The sequence below is a fragment of the Nematolebias whitei genome, chromosome 8 (genome assembly GCF_014905685.2).
Source record: "Nematolebias whitei isolate Nwh7 chromosome 8, NemWhi1, whole genome shotgun sequence".
NCBI lineage: Eukaryota > Metazoa > Chordata > Actinopteri > Cyprinodontiformes > Rivulidae > Nematolebias > Nematolebias whitei.
The window spans coordinates 464,575-483,808 of NC_056505.1; the positions used below are offsets into that span (position 1 = coordinate 464,575).

The 19,234-nt window shown below is 44.7% G+C and overlaps 1 protein-coding gene across 1 annotated transcript in view; it reads left to right on the top strand.

The window, feature by feature from the left end:
- slc4a5a (solute carrier family 4 member 5a) overlaps positions 1-19,234 on the top strand; it is a 205,987-nt gene that overhangs the window by 85,833 nt on the left and 100,920 nt on the right. The window contains exons 10-11 of the mRNA XM_037679966.1: positions 3,474-3,628; positions 3,863-3,991. Coding sequence (XP_037535894.1) covers positions 3,474-3,628; positions 3,863-3,991 — 284 coding nt within the window. The remainder of the gene's footprint in view (positions 1-3,473; positions 3,629-3,862; positions 3,992-19,234) is intronic.

Below are 19,234 nucleotides of genomic sequence, written 5' to 3' on the forward strand. Positions count from 1 at the left end.
TAGAGACAGACGAACATAGAATGGTAGGTCCAGGTATAGGTCCAGGTCTTTTCCTCCCAGGCTCTGACCGAGTTGGCAGCTTCAATTTCTCCTCCCCCCGTTTTTTTCCTTCTTCCTGCGCTGCTGTCTTTCTTTCTGAAGCGCCTGGGTCTCATCTCCCGAACATAAATTAAGAAGATTATGGATTTGGTATCGTGGGCGTTCAACTCTATTGATAAGATTTTTTCGTCAAAGCGACAAGGTCCTGGGGAACCGGCATGTCCAGCTGAGACTCACGCTGTGGGGTACGTCATGGATTCATGGGGAATGTGGCAGATGATGTGCCTCTCTGTTCTGTCTCAAGAAGATGTTGAAGATGTTTACATATTTGGACTTATAATAGCAGGGACTCTGCTTTTTGGCATCAGCAGTGTAATGAGAGATAATATGCGTCTGATATTATCCTTTATTTAAATGGATTCTTTCATTTTTCTGGACTGAGTACTATCGTGCCTTGAATGATTAAAATGTGGACGGAAACGTGTTTTATCTTTGACCCACCAAAACAGTGAGTCGTTTAATTAAAAACGATTTAAACACATCACACATTTACAATAATTGGCAGATTGATTACAATTAACACAGCTTAATTAATGAGCTTTACAATGAGAAATCATATGGCCATGATTTCACACTTGCAACTGAAATACAACAGACATTTCTGAAAATATCTGGATTAATTAATGGCAGATAGAAGAGTTTTAAAGATGGGAAAATGAAGTTTAAATGGAGAGAGATGGGTGAGGGAATGTGTCTGTATAACCAGAACAACACGCTCCTTTGGACGCAGCTTAACCCACGGTACACTCGCAAGTGAAGATCGACTCTTTTACCTTTGCAGACGATAGTTTCGGCTCCGGTGTAGAGTTTTCTTTCAACTTTTTTCAGCGTCTCCGTAAGAACAGCTGTGACCTCAGGAGTCGTGAGATCATCACAGAACAGACTTCCTCATTGTTCAGAGCGTTCTTCGGGTAGAGCCACAGCGAGACGTTGTGGCATCGACGGACTCTCGTCACTCCATTAGAAACTGCTCGGAACTTCTGTTCCTCTGAACTTCTCGTTCAGGAACTTCTCGTTCGAGGTTCTCCCTGGAACTCTTGTTCTGCTCTGGAACGTTGTTCAGCTTGGAACTTTGTTCTGCTTGGAACTAGGAAGTGTCGACCCTTTTAAAGAGGTCACTTCCGGTTCCTCTGAGAACTTCCTGATTGGTTGAACGAACCAACATTAGCCCAAACAATGGATGGGACGGCCATCTTGTGTGGGCTAGCTGCTAGCCTAGCTCGGATACCTCCGCGCTTACCCCGCTTCTGCTTCCTGTCGTGCCACTTATGGCACTTTCACTGTGGGCATGATGAAGGAGTGAGGTTCTGTGATGGTACTGGCTTCCAGAGCAGGTCACAGTCACGTAGCTCTTCTTCGAGTTTGCTGTTTATTCCTAAAAGTGTGGTTTTTCCGACATCAAGCAGGAACTCATGGCTATACTTGCATTTTAAGACATGTAGACATGACAAAGACGTACAAGCACATTGCGGCTTGCAGGACCGCCCCCCCCCCCCCCGAAAACACAGTTTTGTCGGGAGAGAGAGAAGCTGTAGCATGTGCGTGCGCTGCCATCTTGATTGATATAAGATTAATTTTTAAAGGACTACTCTTAAAATGTTGTTCAAGTTTTTCCTTATAAGTTTAACTTTTTTAATTTATGTTCTAACCAGCTTCTTGGCTTATTTTCCTTTCTCAGCATTTCCCTCTTTAAAATATGTATGTTTCTCATTAATTTTTTCAGTGACTTGATGCATGGCTTATTGTTACAGTAACCTTTCACATGAGAAACAGAAATACATGATTATTCACAAAAGTATGTTGTGAGCATGATAATTTATAACGATGATTTAATCTGTTGGACTCCTGGCAAGGACTAATGCAGATATGTTCCTGTTTTTAGTTTTCTACATTCGCCTTAGAATCTAACTGTTTTTGTTACTTTTTTGCCATCTTATTTGTAGAAAAATAAAATAAAATCTGTATGCGTTTTTATATTTGTCAATTGTTGTCACTGTTGTCCATTGTTATCAGCAATCTTTGTTGAAATCAGGTCTCTCTTGTAAATGAGTCCTCGAGGCTCAATGGGATTTACCTGTAGAAATAAAGGTTGAATGAATGATAACTTAAAAATGAGTGAGGTACCAGCGCCTTTTTGTTGTGTGCCTGCATCTAGTCTTAAACATTTTTTTTTAAATTGGGTTGCCAAGTCAAAATCCAAGATGGCCACCACTTTGCAGTTTTTATATTGCTTAAAAGTATATTTTCCTTAAATGATTCCAAGGCTACCATTAACCCCCCCCCCCCCCCCCCCCGCACTCCACAGTTGCACCTGATGGTGGGTAAATGTATCTTTCCATTCGTCAGGCTCCATCACTCTGTGCTGCCTTGGTCTAGTACAAAAACTTACCCACTTGATTATTGTGCACCAAAATAATTAAGGTTTACTTCATTCTCTGTTCAGTTCCAGTCCAGATAAAAACACTCATTTCAAAAACAAACATCCACTGTTCAAATCCCTCAGTGGCAAGGGACATAGATGTACTGCTTGTTTGATTAGCTTGTGCCAAAACTCTCAAATAATGTGAGAGATAGGAATATTTGAATTTATTGTTGTGTTGCCTTAGGCGATGTACACTGTTTATTGAAACAGAGGGAAATCGAATTAGGTCTGACAGTGTTGCACAGTCTGTTTTCATGTAAATGAAACCTAAGATTAAATTCTACAGAAATTCCTACACATTTGAACTCGTCTACAATTTTCCTATTAATATTTATTCCAGAGTTTTGGACTTTCTTGTCAATCAAAAAGCACATCAATATTGTTTATTTATAAATCAAAGGTAAAGTATTAATTTGAAGATATTGTGACACGCCAGCCCTGTCTTCAGACTGTATTCTTCTGCTGTCTGGGAAGTTTTTGCAGACACATATACAGTTGTGTTGTCTGCATACATTTGATGTTTAGCTTTTTTACAGCTCTCTGGTCATTATTATGTCACCAAAAAGAAAAGAGCCCAAAATTGAACCTTGTGGAATTCCCATTCAGCACATTTACACAGTTTATAGGATGTGGAGTTAGCTCTAACCCATTGACCTTATTACAAGATAAAGTTGAAACCATCAAATTATTTCATCTGAAAGTTCAGATACTATGAACCTGTTCAGGAGAAAATTGTTGAAAGCTCAAGTATTCATTTTTTAAAAAACATTTTTCTTCACAAATTTCCAGATCCATGCGTGTCTTGATAAGAGAGAAAGGTGCTATATAATTACAGTGTATTTACCATTTACCATTTACATGCTGCCTTTTATCTTAAAAGTTCCGGTATAGTGTCTTGATCAGTTGTATTATTGTTCAAGTGAAAAAGTCTCTCTCTTTGTCCCTTCCTCAGCTTTTCAGTGATGTAGCCTACAAAGCCAGAGATCGGGAGGACCTTATAGCTGGCATAGATGAGTTTTTAGATGAAGTGATCGTGCTTCCACCTGGAGAATGGGATCCTAAAATTCGTATTGAGCCACCGAAAAAAATCCCTTCAGCTGACAAAAGGTTAGAATTTCTCAAAGATCAAGCTGCTGTGCTAGCACAAGCAACAATACGTGTGATGGTTATCAGCAAAATCACTTTGTTTCATCAAAGCTCTAGACTTAAAAGCAAAATGAGCTCCTGATTGAAAGCAAGAGATAAAATGATGTAATCATGCCTCTATGCCGGCATTGATCAAAGCTTACAAGGACAAAAATACATTTATACCTCCACCTGTTATTTGTGTGTTGTCTGCAGAAAGTCTGTGCTTTCCTTGAATGAACTGGGACAGATGAATGGTACAACTGAAGGAGGGGGAGGTCTCTCTGAGGACACAGAGATGCCAGAGCAGCATGAACTAGGAGAAGAACTGGCATTCACCGGATGGTAAGATGTTCAGAGCACCTGGGGAAACTGCTGGAAGAGATGAATCAAACAAAACCAGCACAGGGCACAACAATCTGAGTGTAGTGTTGTTTTTATTTAGCAAAGTAGCTTTAATCCATTCATCCATCCATCATCCATTCATCATCCATCCATTCATCATCCATTCATTCATCCATCTATTCATTATCCATCCATCCGTCATCCATCAATCCATCCATACATCAGTTCAATTCAGTTTATTTATATAGCGCCAAATCACAACAAAATTGTCTCAGGGCACTTTACAGGAACATTCACATAAAAGCCACTTAGTAAAGTTCTCTATCTAAGGAATTCAGCAGACAAGTTGAATCTTGGCTTCGTTACATTCTCTCACCCTGAGCAAGCACAGTGGAGACAGTGGAAAGAAAAACTCCCTTTTAAAAGGAAGAAACCTCCAGCAGAACCAGATCTCTAATTCATTGATCAATCCATTCATCTATCATCCATACAGCCATCCATAAATTCATCCATTCATCCATAAATGCATATATCAATCCATCTATTCATCCTTACATTTGTCCATTCATCCATCCAAACAACCATCCATCCATCCATCCATCCATCATCCATCAAACTATCCATTCATCCATCATCCATACATGCATACATCCATCAATCCATTAATTTATCCATCCACCATCCATTCATTCATCCTTCCATCATTGAGCATTCCATCCATACATTCATCCATCATCTATAAATCCATACAACCATCCATCCATCCATCCATCCATCCATCCACCATACCATACCATACCATGCCATGCCATGCCATGCCATACCATTTTATTTATAGAGCACTTAAAACAGCGATAAGGCCAACCAAAGTGCTGTACAAACAGAAAACAGGCAACGCACAAAGCAAAATACAAAATGGAGTAAATTCAAAATATTGACACAAAATAGTCGTAGATAATAAACATAATGACTAACCCAGTGTGGAGCATACAGGTTCAAACACAGATCATATAGCGTTGAAAGCTAGGGAATAGTTGTAAGTTTTAAAGCAGGATTTGAAAACTGAGAGTCCAGGGGCCTCCTGGGTGGAGTTTGCGTGTTCTCTCCGTGCATGCGTGGGTTTTCTCCGGGTACTCCGGTTTCCTCCCACAGACCAAAAACATGCATGTTAGGCTGATTGGTAACTCTAAATTGTCCCTAGGTGTGAGTGAGAGAGTGAATGGTTGTTTGTCTCGTTTGTCTCTATGTGGCCCTGTGATGGACTTGCGACCCGTCCAGGGTGTACCCCGCCCCTCGCACAGTGATTGCTGGACATGGGCACCAGCGACCCCCGTGACCCAAAATGGAATAAACGGTAAAGATAATGGATGGATGGATATTATATGTGAGCTACAGTAACTAGCCAGAGTTCTTTGAAAAAATTTGAACTTCTATTTGAATTTGAATTTTATGAACTTTTTACTTTTTATTAACTTTACTATGAATTTCTCACAGGGCTATTTTCAACCAGTATATAAATATCAAACTTATGAACTTTAATATACTGTAAATGTTATGAATTTTCTTTTCACAGGGGTACACTTTCACAAGAGAGTTTTACGTTTGAAAACCTCATAGAAACACATTTCCACATGTCCAGCGTGTGATGCTGCAGCCATGTTACTGAGCTCCCACTGATGGACTAACCTGCTGCAGAATATCAAACTAAATTATTATTATTATTATTATAAAAATGAGCAACTTGTATAACCCAGTCCAGATTAGCAGCAGCTACAGTATAAAATTAAAGCTGCAAGCAGCATTGGAGGCCCTCGCAGCAAAGTGCCGCTCCGGCCTTATGGCGACTGCGTGAGCTGCAGTTAGTCCACCCAGTCGCCATTGCGAACGCTGTCGTTCCAATCCCGCATGCGTTTACCACGGGGAGCATTTCTCAAATCTTCGACATGGCCTTCCGTCCTTCTCGTTACTTGTCCAGCTGCAGGTCTTCCAAGTATAGGCGAAATGTGACCTTCCAGACAGGAGTTACGGTGACTTCCTGTTTTGTGGTGAATGTTTGACAAGCACTTCCTTTATGCTTTCCAACATGTCATATGTGGTAATCAACAATTGGTGAACAAAGTTTCAAACTAATATCTTATACAGTGTGAAGCTGGAAGTCTCATTCAATAATCAACCATTTTTTTCTCTGAGTAGGTGGGGCTTAAGTTATGTCATGAATCAACAATACCAATGTGTGTACAAGTGCTCACTGATCAAGCACAAAATGTCAGGTTCAGATTGGATGATGTATCACTAAGATATAACTGTTGGAATACTGTAGGGAGCGCACTTGAGTCCAATGTTAAAGAACAACATCAGTGTGTCTACAAGTTCTCACTGATCACACACATAAAATCTGGTACATATTGGATGATCTTTCACAGAGATCTAACTATTGGAATAATCTAGGGGCGTACTGGAATCAAAAGTTAAACAGCAATACCAGTGTGTGTACAAGTGCTCACTAATGACATTTCAACAATCTGACGTAGAACGGATTATATTTCACAGAGATATAACAGTTTGAATAATCTAGGGGGTGCAGTGGAGTCAAAAGTTAAAAAACAATACCAATGCGTCTATAAGTGTTCACTAATGACACAGCCAAAATCTGGTTCCGATCAGATGATATATCACTGAGATATAACTTTTGGAATAATCTAGGGGGCGCACTTGAGTCAAATGTTAAATAACAACACAAATGTATATAGAAGTGCTCACTGATCACACCCAAAAATTCTGGTGCAGATTGAATAATATATCATTGAGATATAACATTTTGAAAAATCTAGGGGGTGCACTTGAGTCATACGTTAAACAACAATACCAATGTGTCTAAAAATGCTCACAGATTACGCACCAAAAATCTGGTGCAGATAGGATGATGTATCATTAAGATCTAAATGTTGGAATAATCTAGGGGGCGCACTAGAGTCATATGTTAAACCACAAATTCAATGTGTCTAAAAGTCCTCACTGATGACACTCAATAAATCTGGTGCAGATCAGATTATGTATCACTGAGCTATAACTGTAGGAATAATGTAGGTGGCGTTATGGAGGCTATTGGTCACATATCATGGATACCTGTTCAAGGGGCAGATAATGGTCGATCATAGTGATTTTGTTGCACCTCAGCTGAAATCTGTGCAATTTAGAGCCAAATGTATTACAACGGCGTCACTTCTTAATTCGCCATGCCGCCACGCCCACATCCTCAAGCAAAAACTGTTTGCATCTTAAATGAAGTCAGACCATATTATCTGTCTTCTAACACAGGATCATCCTAATTAGGTCAAGTGTGTCAAAGAGGGAGCATTCCAATTTAAAAAAGAGACTTCCTGTTACGAGGGGGCGGGGCTTTGATGACGTCAAAATATGACCACAGTGAATCGTCGGGCATCCAACCGGGATGAGTCATGCCAAGTTTTGTGCATTTCGGTCTTTCAATTAGGGATGCACCGATCCACTTTTTTTACTTCCGATCCGATCCCGATACCTACATCTGAATATCGGCCCATACCGATCCAGATCCGATATCATGATCATCATCGATTTTAAACGAGGCTGTAATAATCTCCTCTCAAGTACAATTTGTACAAATATATGCATGCATGTCCAAAAAGGCAACTTGAGGTAAGTTGTATTAATGTTGGATAAGTTTTAAAGTTAGAATTAAATTCTGCTAACACAAAACATGTTTTTTTATTCCTAGCTTTAAAGTGGATATTAAAGTGATTAATTTAAGTGATTGTTTAAAGTTATTTTATATTTTTTTAAATAAGGGGAAGATATAAGAAATATTTTTCTTAATCTACACTCTTTTCATTCAATGTTTTCTTTTTGATTTTTTTATTGTTTCTTTTAAATGAATGAATAAATGAATAAAATAAAATAAAATAAAATGTTAAATGGCTTCAAACACCTGCTAAGTTCATGGCATAAACCAACAGACATGTTCCTGTTTTTAATATATTCATAATATGTTTTTAATCACTTCACTTCCGGCGAGCTGATGGACAGCAGCTCCCTCCAGCTTCTCTGCAGTCTTTTGTCATCAAACTGACCCGTTTTTTCGAACCGGACTAAAGTTGGTCCTCCTTCCAACCGAATTCGGTATTCAGTGACTGAGAGAGTCAGACGGGACTGTCCAAAAATATATTTTGGTCCAGGACCGGCCGCCCCCACCCCACCGGTCACTCTGAGCGCACCCTGCCGGCCAGGTGACCCCTCGAGCTGGGGAGTCATCACACGTAGGTCCGGTGTTTTTTTCTCTCCCTCTCTGGACCCCAACGAACTTCTCATCTGGACCTTTGTGGTTCTACCTGGTTCCGACAAAAATCGCCGGGTGGTATTTCGCTGGTTTTCTACTGGACTGGCCCTCGTGGTGTCTTCATTGGTGTGGGGGAAGTGTACCTGTGACCCTCGAACTGGACCAGAACCGAACCGAGTTGGCTGTGGGGGACTTCGTCTTCAACACATCCGGCCTCAGCTTCAGTGAGCAGCCCGTTACTTTTAACGAAGGACTGTCCACCTCCGTGGAATCGCTGTTTTCGCCTTGAGGAGACGCTCCGGTGCTTTGAAGCGCCGCCGGACCGGAGCAGAACCGGGCCAGGGACAACTTCAGCCTCTTCGTCTCTCATGCTGTGGAGCGCCGGAGCCAAACTGGAGCAGAACTGGACTGGACCAGTGTCGACTTCAGCCTCTCCGGTCAGTCTCGTTGTTCACCAGGGGTGCCTCTCGTGCTGTTGGGTGCAGAGGTGTCGTGCAGAGAAGCGGAGGAGCAGCGTGAAGGAGCAGGGCTGCATGGTGCTCGAGAAAAGTTCGGAGTTTGTATCGGAGTTGCTGCAGACCTCCATCCAAACTCACCTGGATAATAATTAATTTTATTCCGGATCACGCTGTTGGCCCCTGTTGACCTGAAACGAGCTAGGATCATGCCTTTCACTTCAGAAGGATTTTCTGGCAGCTCGCTCTGCTATTTGCTGTGAATTATCTGTTTCTGTTTCGGCCTGTTGGTTCTGGACCCAGCTTCCGTTTCCCATGGGAGCATCCATCCATCTTCACTGGGGGGCCGGAGCCCCCCTCAGCCCAACTCAAACTGCAGTTGGGCCACCTCCTCGGGTTTGTTTGCCCATTTGAACTGTGACGTTTTATGGTCTGAAACTTTTCTGCTTCATTCATATTACTGTCACTATTTTCAGATGTCAGATTATCTGGAGTCACTGAATCTTGTTAATACACCTGGATCTGCCCATCACTGCAACTTTCACTGTTTTTGGATTCTGAATGATCGCATCTTCATTAATGTTTCTCATGGTTCGATTATGGGGGCTAATTGTCACACTGTTAACTTCTGTAATTACACATCAGTCACAAAAAACTCAAGAAAATGTCTGATATTAATGTTGTTACTTCTCTCAAGGATTCAACTCAACCCTGGACCCCCCACTATTTATATGACACCAAATGACTTTAAGAATGTGTCTGATCTTCATTTTCTACACGTAAACGCTCATAGCCATCTGAAAAAACTTGATGCCTTGAAAATTCTGGTCAGTTCTTCTGGGGCAGATGTAATCTTCATCTCTGAAACCTGGCTCAACAAATCTGTACTCTATAATGACCTGGCAATAAATGGTTTTAACATCTACCACTGTGATCGTCAAAAAAAAAAAAGGGGGGGGGGAGTCGCTGTTTACATCAGAGATTCTTTGGTTGCTAGTCCTGTGTCTTCTAAAACAATTCCAAACCAGTTTGAAGCCTTAGCTGTAAACATCACCTTGAATGGTGGCCAGATATTATCTGTAGTCTGTTGTTACCGCCCACTCTCAGCAACACCTGAGGTTCTGTCCTCCCTGATGGAATTTCTTAGTAATTTAAAATTCAAAGAGATCCTTTTGGTAGGAGACCTCAACATTGATTGGTGTAAGTCAACCCACCTCTGTGATAAATTCAAGGAATGTTGCCTGTCTCTCAATCTTATCCAATTGATCAACTCTCCCACTAGATTAAACAAAAACCGTCCTGAAAAATCCACCATCTTAGACCTGTTTCTAACTAATATGCCTCACAAATTCCCTGCTACAGGGGTATTTGCCAATATCTTGAGTGATCATTGTGTGACAGTGGCTTTGAGAGATATTAAACTTCCACCTTTTAAGCCCAGATTAATTCAAAAAAGGGATCTGAAACATTTTTGTGAACAGTCATTCCTCTGTGATCTGTCTCACTTTGACTTGCATCGTATTCTGTTAACTGATGACGTGAACTCCGCTTGGAACTATTTTCATAATAGCTTCATTTATTTTGTGAACAAACATGCTCCTTTCCATCAGTTACCATACCATACCATACCAATTTATTTATAGAGCACTTAAAACAGCAACAAGGCCAACCAAAGTGCTGTACAAAAGAAAACGAACATGTACAGCGGACAGGAAAACATAAAATAGAAATACAGATACAAATAGCAGCAGAAGCTAACTAAAATGGCCAATAGAGTAGAGAACAGACCGGACCAAAACAAATCACAATGTGTTAAAGGCAAGAGAATAGAAGTGGGTCTTCAAGCGAGTCTTAAAGACTGAGAGTGTGGGAGCCTGCCGGACACTCAGTGGCAACTCATTCCACAGTCGTGGACCTGCAACAGAGAAAGCCCTGTCACCTCTGAGCTTACGACGGGTTTCTGGGACTGAGAGAAGCATCTGGTCTGCTGACCTCAGAGAGCGCGGTGGGACATATGGCTGCAGAAGATCAGTGAGATAGGATGGGGCGGGACTGTTCCGTGATTTAAAAACATACATGAGAATTTTGAATTGGATCCGAAGGTGAATGGGTAGCCAGTGCAGGGAGGCCAAAACTGGCGTGATGTGCTCTCTATAGCCTGTGCAGAAGTCCCAATGTCTGCAGCCTTCCTCCAAGATGGCCGTTAATTAACACCAGCTGACAGTCATCCACCTGATGAGGAACACCTCTATTTAAGGCTGCAGTCCTGTGTGACTCATCGCTGGAGCATTGAGCTTTATTGGTATTTATGCCTCCAGCCTAAACGTGTGAGTATACGATATACTCTTACCTTGTTCTTTATGCTCGCAGTACCCTGCCTGTTTGACTCCATCCTTGTTGCCTCATCAACCACCTGCCTGCCAGACCTGTCGTGCCACTCATCTGCCAGACTCATCGAGCGGATTCTGTTTGCCAGTCCTGTCGTCCTGTTTCCTCCAGCCAGACCTGCTTTGTACATTCCGCCCGGCCCCTATCTCTGGAGCGTGTCGTGGATCCCCTTCTACCCTGGCTCCCGACGCCTACATCTGATCGCCGGAGGACTGCCATATATGTATATAAACCCCCTACACTTTATATAATAAACACTGTTTCTTCCTTTTAAAGATCTGAGTCTGCTTTGTTCTGGTCTTGTACCAATCTGGGTTCCGCTAGTCATTACAGAAATGCTCCAGCCAAAACAGACCCAGAACGAGACCAGAGACGAGCAGACCTCGTCCTCTTCGCAGATGGAACGAATTACCAGAATAGAGGGAATACTTCAACAAGTTCTAACCCAACAGCAAGAAATCCAGGAGAATTTAAGAGAACTTGGAGGTATGTTTTTTTCTCTAAACCAAAGACCCTCTCCTTCTTCTACAGAATCTAGTACATCTCCTGTAAACAACTCCTCCAACCCAATACCAGAAGTCACACCAACAAACCAACAGGTAATCATTAAACCCTCTGAATATTTTTACGGAGACCCCAGCCTGTGTGGAGGATTCATCCTACAATGTAAGCTTGCCTTCAAGGGAGCCCCTCAGCTCTATTCATCTGACTCAGCTGAGATCACGTATTTCATTAACCAATTAAAGGGTGATGCACTTCGTTGGGCCAATTCTTATTTTCAGTTCCATGACGTTGAGACTGCTTCATTTGATACCTTGTTAAAGGAGTTCCTGAAGATTTTCAATCGACCGCTGCGGGAGCCGAACGCCGTAAAGCGGCTTCTCGGACTACGCCAGGGCAGTCGACCTGTCGCGGAGTACGCCCTCGAGTTCCGCATTCTCGCGGCCCAGACCGGATGGAATGAAACGGCACTGCAAGGTACCTTTTTACACTCTCTGTCTGACCCATCAAGGACCAGATCGCTACACGGGACGAACCTGAAAGCTTTGATGAGCTCATAGACCTGGCAGTAGCTTTAGAGGAACGCTTCTGGGAACGGCGAAGAGAAAGGAACTACAATTCCCACCGCTTCACCACTTCCGGTTCCGCGATGCCTTCAAGTGAGCCTCGTTTACACCGAACACCACTGGGAAACTACAAGTCCCAGGGAGACTCATTTCCAGGCTCGCCTCCCAGTCAACCTGCAGTTTCGACCAGACGTTTCTCCGAACCTCCGGAACCCGAACCTATGCAGATAGGTCGAACTCAGAGAGTCAGAGTCAGAGTCAGAGTTTCTTTATTGTCATTCGCACCTCATGTGGTACATGTGGTGGAGCAAAATTATGTACACGGGGTCCCAGTTACATCCAACAATAAAATGTCTAAGAAAAACAGTAATAACATCTAAGATATGAACTAAGAAAAACATCAACTAAATATACACTAAGCACTCATAACATAAAACATTGAACATCAGCACAAACATGAACATGAGTCTGTGAGCAAATGTGCACGCATGAACACATCAACATTGAAACAGATCAGCAGCAACATGATATGGTTTTTCACAGTGATTATTCTAGTTAGAGATTCATGAGTCTAACAGCCTCAGGGTAGAAGCTGTTCCTCAGTCTAGTGGTTCTACACTTAATGCTCCTTAACCTCCTTCCTGAGGGGAGTGGGGCAAAAAGTGTGTGTGCTGGGTGGGTGGGGTCCTTCATGATGCAGGTGGCCCTCTTCCTGCATCTGGAGGTGTAGATGTCTGTGATGGTGGGGAGGCTGATTCCGACAGATTTCTGTGCAGCCTTCACCACTCTCTGCAAAGCTTTTCTTTCTGCAGCTGTGCAGCCTCCATGCCACACGTTGATGCTGGAGCACAGGATGCTCTCCACTGCACACCTGTAGAAGGAGGTGAGGACTGAGCTTCCCAGACCAGCTCGCCTCAGCCGTGTGAGGAAGTAGAGTCTCTGATGAGCTTTCTTGATCAGGCTGGTGGTGTTGTTGCTCCAGCTGTGGTTGTCATTCATGTGTACATCCAAGTACTTGTAGCTGGAGACCACTTCCACCGCAGATCCTCTTATGTTCAGGGGGGTGTAGGTGTTTTTGTTCCTTCTGAAGTCCACAATCATCTCCTTTGTCTTCTTCACATTGATGTGAAGGTTATTCTCTTTGCACCAGCTCTCCAGGTGTTCTACCTCTTGCCTGTAGCTGGAATCATCATTGTTTGTGATGCATCCCAAGATGGAGTGATAATTGCTTAAAACATTGTTTACGCTCTGCAGTCTCCAACCAACCTGTGGAGACTAAAATTTTAGAAAAAACTGACATGTCTTCTGTTCCTTCTGTATATCATGACCTTGCTCCTGTGTTTAATAAACAAAGCGCTCTGTCCCTACAACCTCATCGCCCGTACGACTGTGCCATCGACCTCCTCCCTGGGGCCTCGCTACCAGCCAGTCGACTATACAATCTATCAGGACCAGAAAGGGAGTCCATGAAGAAATATATCGAGGAATCTCTCGACTCTGGTATAATTCGCCCATCCACCTCTCCAGTCGGTGCGGGGTTCTTCTTTGTATCCAAGAAAGACAAGACCCTCCGACCCTGCATTGACTACAGAGGTCTAAACAACATCACCATTAAAAACAAGTACCCCTTACCTTTAATTGACTCCATTCATGAGCACCTCCAATCTGCCACAATCTTTTCTAAACTTGATTTAAGAAACGCTTACCACTTGGTCCGGATTAAAGAGGGTGATGAGTGGAAAACAGCCTTCAGGACCCCGCTTGGACATTTTGAATATTTAGTGATGCCATTCGGGTTGACTAATGCCCAAGCAGTATTTCAAGCTCTAGTCAATGACTTACTCAGGGATTTTATCGGCCACTTCATCTTCGTATACCTAGACGACATTCTCATTTATTCTCACAATGAAGAAGAACATGTAAAACAAGTTCGTACGGTACTGCAAAGACTTTATGAAAACCAACTTTTTGTCAAGGGAGAAAAATGTGAATTTCACGTACCTTCTGTATCATTCCTGGGCTTTATCTTTGAGAGGGGTTGTTATAGGACGGACCCAGAAAAGACCAAGGCAGTGGAGGACTGGCCTGTTCCCGAGAACCCGGAAACAGTTCCAACGTTTTCTGGGTTTTGCCAATTTCTTAAGGCGATTTATTAAGGACTACAGTCGCATCGCCTCACCTCTCACACAACTTACATCAACCAACCGAACCTACAAATGGACTCCTGAGGCTGGTGCTGCATTCGGTAAGCTCAAGAGACTTTTTTCCTCTACTCCCGTCTTGTGTCACCCTGACCCTAAACGCCAGTTTATTCTGGAAGTTGATGCCTCGGACACTGGTGTGGGTGCTGTTCTCTCTCAACGGTCCCTAAAAGACAATAAAGTGCACCCATGCGCCTTCTTTTCTAGGCGTTTATCACAAGCAGAGAGGAATTATGATGTAGGTAATCGTGAGTTGTTGGCGGTCAAACTGGCCCTGGAGGAGTGGCGCCATTGGTTGGAGGGTACTGCTACTCCATTCCTTATCTGGACCGACCACAAAAACCTCACCTACCTAAGAGATGCAAAGCGGTTGACTCCCAGACAGGCACGATGGTCCCTTTTCTTCAACCGATTCAACTATGTTTTAACTTTTAGGCCTGGTTCCAAGAACATCAAGCCTGATGCGCTCTCCTGACAGTTTTCTCCTCCGAGTGATCCAGAGACGGTGGAGAGTATCATCCCACCAGTGTGTGTCGTAGGGGCCCTCACCTGGTCCATCGAAAAGGAGGTCCTGGAGGCACAAAAGTATGAACCTGGCACCGCTCCTACTGGGAAACTTTTCATCCCCTCAACCATGAGGGCCAAGGTACTAAATTGGCTACACTCCCATAAGCTTTCTTGTCACCCTGGTATCTCTCGTAATGCTCTCCCTCGTCAAGACCCATTTCTGGTGGCCCACTCTCAATCACGATGTCAAGAGTTTTGTATCAGCCTTCCCCACCTGTGCCAGGAATAAGACTGGTAACCAACCACCTACCGGACTTCTACAACCTCTACCCACCCCCAGCCGCCCTTGGTGACATATATCTGTGGACTTCGTTACGGGTCTGCCTCCGTCCGAAGGTAACACCACCATACTCACAGTCAGAGACCGCTTCTCTAAAGCTGCCCATTTCATCACCCTGCCTATGCTCCCCTCTGCCTTTGAGACAGCCCAAACGCTCTTTCAGCATGTTTTCTGTATTCACGGCATTCCCTCTGATATCGTCTCGGACAGGGGTCCTCAATTTATCTCGCAGGTCTGGCGAAGCTTCTGCAAGACGTTGGGGGCAACCACCAGCCTTACCTCTGGTTACCACCCGCAGTCCAACGGCCAGGCTGAGCGATGTAATCAGGAGCTTGAGACCACCCTCCGATGCGTTGTTGAACGCAACCCCTCAGCCTGGAGCCAGCACTTGGTCTGGGTGGAGTATGCCCACAACACACACAGGTCTTCGGCAATAGGAATGTCACCATTCGAGGCATCCCTTGGTTACATCCCTCCCCTGTTCCCCAGTCAGGAAGCCGACATCTCAGTCCCGTCTGTCCAGCATCACTTTCACCGTTGCCGACGAGTCTGGTGTCAAACCAAGACAGCTCTACTGCGCTCGGCAGCCCAGAACAAGAGGTTCGCCGATCGCCATCGCTCCTCAGCACCACCATACCAGGTGGGCCAAAAGGTATGGCTTTCTACCAAAGAAATTAATATCAAAGACACCCCTAGGAAGCTGGCGCCCCGATACATCGGCCCGTTTCCTATCAACCAAATTATCAACCTGTCTGCAGTCCGCCTTCAGTTACCAACCTCCATGAAGATCCACCCAACTTTTCATGTGTCACAAATCAAGCCAGTTTCTGAGAGTCCCTTGAGCCCGCCTGCCGACCTCCCCCCTCCCGCCCGATTGATCGATAACCACCCGGCCTTCACTGTCAAGACCATCCTGGATGTCCGTCGCCGGGGCCGTGGTTACCAATATCTGGTTGACTGGGAGGGCTACGGTCCCAAGGAGAGGTCATGGATCCCCAGATCGTTCATCTTAGATCCCAGCCTGATCTCCAGCTTTTTCAAAGCCCACCCTGAGAAACGCCACAGGTCGCCTGGGGGCGATTCTTGAGGGGGGGGGGGGGTACTGTAGGAGTCCCAATGTCTGCAGCCTTCCTCCAAGATGGCCGTTAATTAACACCAGCTGACGGTCATCCACCTGATGAGGAACACCTCTATTTAAGGCTGCAGTCCTGTGTGACTCATCGCTGGAGCATTGAGCTTTATTGGTATTTATGCCTCCAGCCTAAACGTGTGAGTATACGATATACTCTTACCTTGTTCTTTATGCCCGCAGTACCGTGCCTGTTTGACTCCATCCTTGTTGCCTCGTCAACCACCTGCCTGCCAGACCTGTCGTGCCACTCATCTGCCAGACTCGTCGAGCGGATTCTGTTTGCCAGTCCTGTCGCCCTGTTTCCTCCAGCCAGACCTGCTTTGTACATTCCGCCCGGCCCCTATCTCTGGAGCGCGTCGTGGATCCCCTTCTACCCTGGCTCCCGACGCCTACATCTGATCGCCGGAGGACTGCCATTTATGTATATAAACCCCCTACACTTTATATAATAAACACTGTTTCTTCCTTTTAAAGATCTGAGTCTGCTTCGTTCTGGTCTTGTACCAATCTGGGTTCCGCTAGTCATTACAGCCTGTACCAGTTAAAAATCGGGCTGCAGCATTTTGGACCAGTTGTAGACGAGCAATGGAGGACTGACTGATTCCAAACAGAAGTGAATTGCAGTAATCAAGCCTAGATGTTATGAAGGCGTGGATCACTGTCTCAAGGTTCTTTTTGGAGAGTATAGGCTTCAGCTTAGACAGTCGTCTCAGCTGAAAAAAAACAGGATTTGACCATCATGTTTACGTGACTGTTGAGTTTTAAGGACGGGTCCATTATCACCCCCAGATTAGTGACCTTTTGTTTCTCTAGCGGGGCTAGAGAGAAAAGGTCAATGTCATGGTTCATGAGTGAGCCACTGGGATGGAACAGCATGACTTCAGACTTCTTCTCATTGAAACTTAAGAAGTTTAAAGCCATCCAGTCCCGGATGTCAGCCAGGCAGTCAAGAAGAGGCTGAATAGAGCGTGTGCCTCTGTGCCTCAGGGGGGAGTAAATTTGGCAATCATCGGCGTAGAAATGAAAGGGTATGTTGTGTTTGCGGAAGATAGCACCTAGTGGCAACAGGTATAAAGAAAAGAGAAGGGGACTGTGGTACCCCCCACTGGAGCGCTGTCGATGCCGAACCAAAATCTTTGATATTGACACAGAAGGTTCTGTCAGAGAGGTAGGACCCAAATCATTTAAGGGCTGACCCTGTGATGCCCACCCACTGCTCCAGTCTAGAAATGAGGATCTTGTGGTCGATGGTGTCAAAAGCAGATGTGAGGTCCAATAGGACAAGCAGCACAGAATCACCTGCGTCTGTGGATATGAAAATGTCATTAAAAACCTTCAGTAGAGCAGTTTCAGTGCTATGGAGAGATTTGAAGCCAGATTGGTATAACTCTAGGATAGCGTGATCCCCCAAAAACTGTTTCAACTGAGACTCCACAATTTTTTCCAGTAGTTTAGAGGTGAATGGGAGTCTGGAGACAGGCCGGAAGTTGGACATGACTGAGGGGTCAAGGTTAGGTTTTTTCAGGAGGGGCTGGACAGCAGCATGTTTAAAAGTCTTTGGCACCACACCTGAGGATAAACTGCTATTCAGAATAGCGAGGATAAAAGGACCCAGGGTAGGAAAAACTTCCTTTAGTAGTCGAGGGGGGACCACATCAAAGGGGGAACCAGATGGCTTCATGCTGCACATTACCTGCTCCAGAGTGGACAGAGAAATGGGCTCAGAGTGGTCAAACACAGCCACACACTGAGATGGGATGGACAGATCATGAGCTGGTGGGGAAATGAGTGCCTGGGTGTTTGCCACTTTTTCTAAAAAGAAATGGAGGAGCAGTTCAGAATAAAGGGATGACAGCCCCTGGTTTACTCCAGAGCTAGCTGACCTCCTGCACAGGAGAGACCATCTTTGGGCGACAGCGAGAAAATCTGTCTCAGACACTGATTGGTTGAGTTTTCGACAGATGAGGAATAAATGCACAACTGCCATCAAAGCAGCAAAACGCAACTATTTCTTATCTCAGACCTCCAAAAATCTAAATGACCCCAACAGATTCTGGCAAACCATCAAATCTCTGATTCCTGTGATGGGGGCTCGCTCCCGGTGCTTCCTGCACTGTCGGCGGTTGGGCGGGCGCTCTTGGCCGGGTCGTCCTGGTGGGGTTTGGCTCCATCTGGTAGCGGGCTGACTGCGGTCTGTGGGGGTCCTGGTGGCCCTCGGGTGTGTAGGCTGCTGGTGCAGCTTCTGGCGGCCCTCGGGGCTCTGTCCCTCTCTGGTCTGGAGCTCAGCGGGCCTGGCGGTCGGTCCAGATGGAGAGGTGTCTTGGCCTCAATCCCTGGGTGGACCTTGGGGAGGGGGGGGGGGGGGGGGCTGTTGGGTCAGTGGGGGAGCTGACTCCCTGTGGGAGCATTTGCTCTCACAGTTATTTCTCCCCATCCCTCACCATGCACCTCCACCCTCTTCATTTCAATTCCATACATTTAGGGTTGTTTGGGCTCGGGTGTGCTGCAACAATTTTACATCTTTGTTGACCATAGCCACCTGGGACTCAATTTTATTGTACACCTTAGACATTCATTCATAACATCCTCATGACATTCATATATAGGAATTTGAGGTGGGCACATGGCTATGGGTGGTGGGATGACCTTACTCTCACCCCCTGTGCCTGTGCTCACTTACAACGGTTGCATTTAGACACTAGGGTTTGGATAGAGTTGGGGTGGAGGGGAAACTGGCACCATGCCAGCCTTTGCTCCTTCTTCTTTCCTTTTTAATGGCACTATACAACAACACACATCAACAGCACATCTAGGGGTGGGGGTGTATGTGTCGGGGTCTTA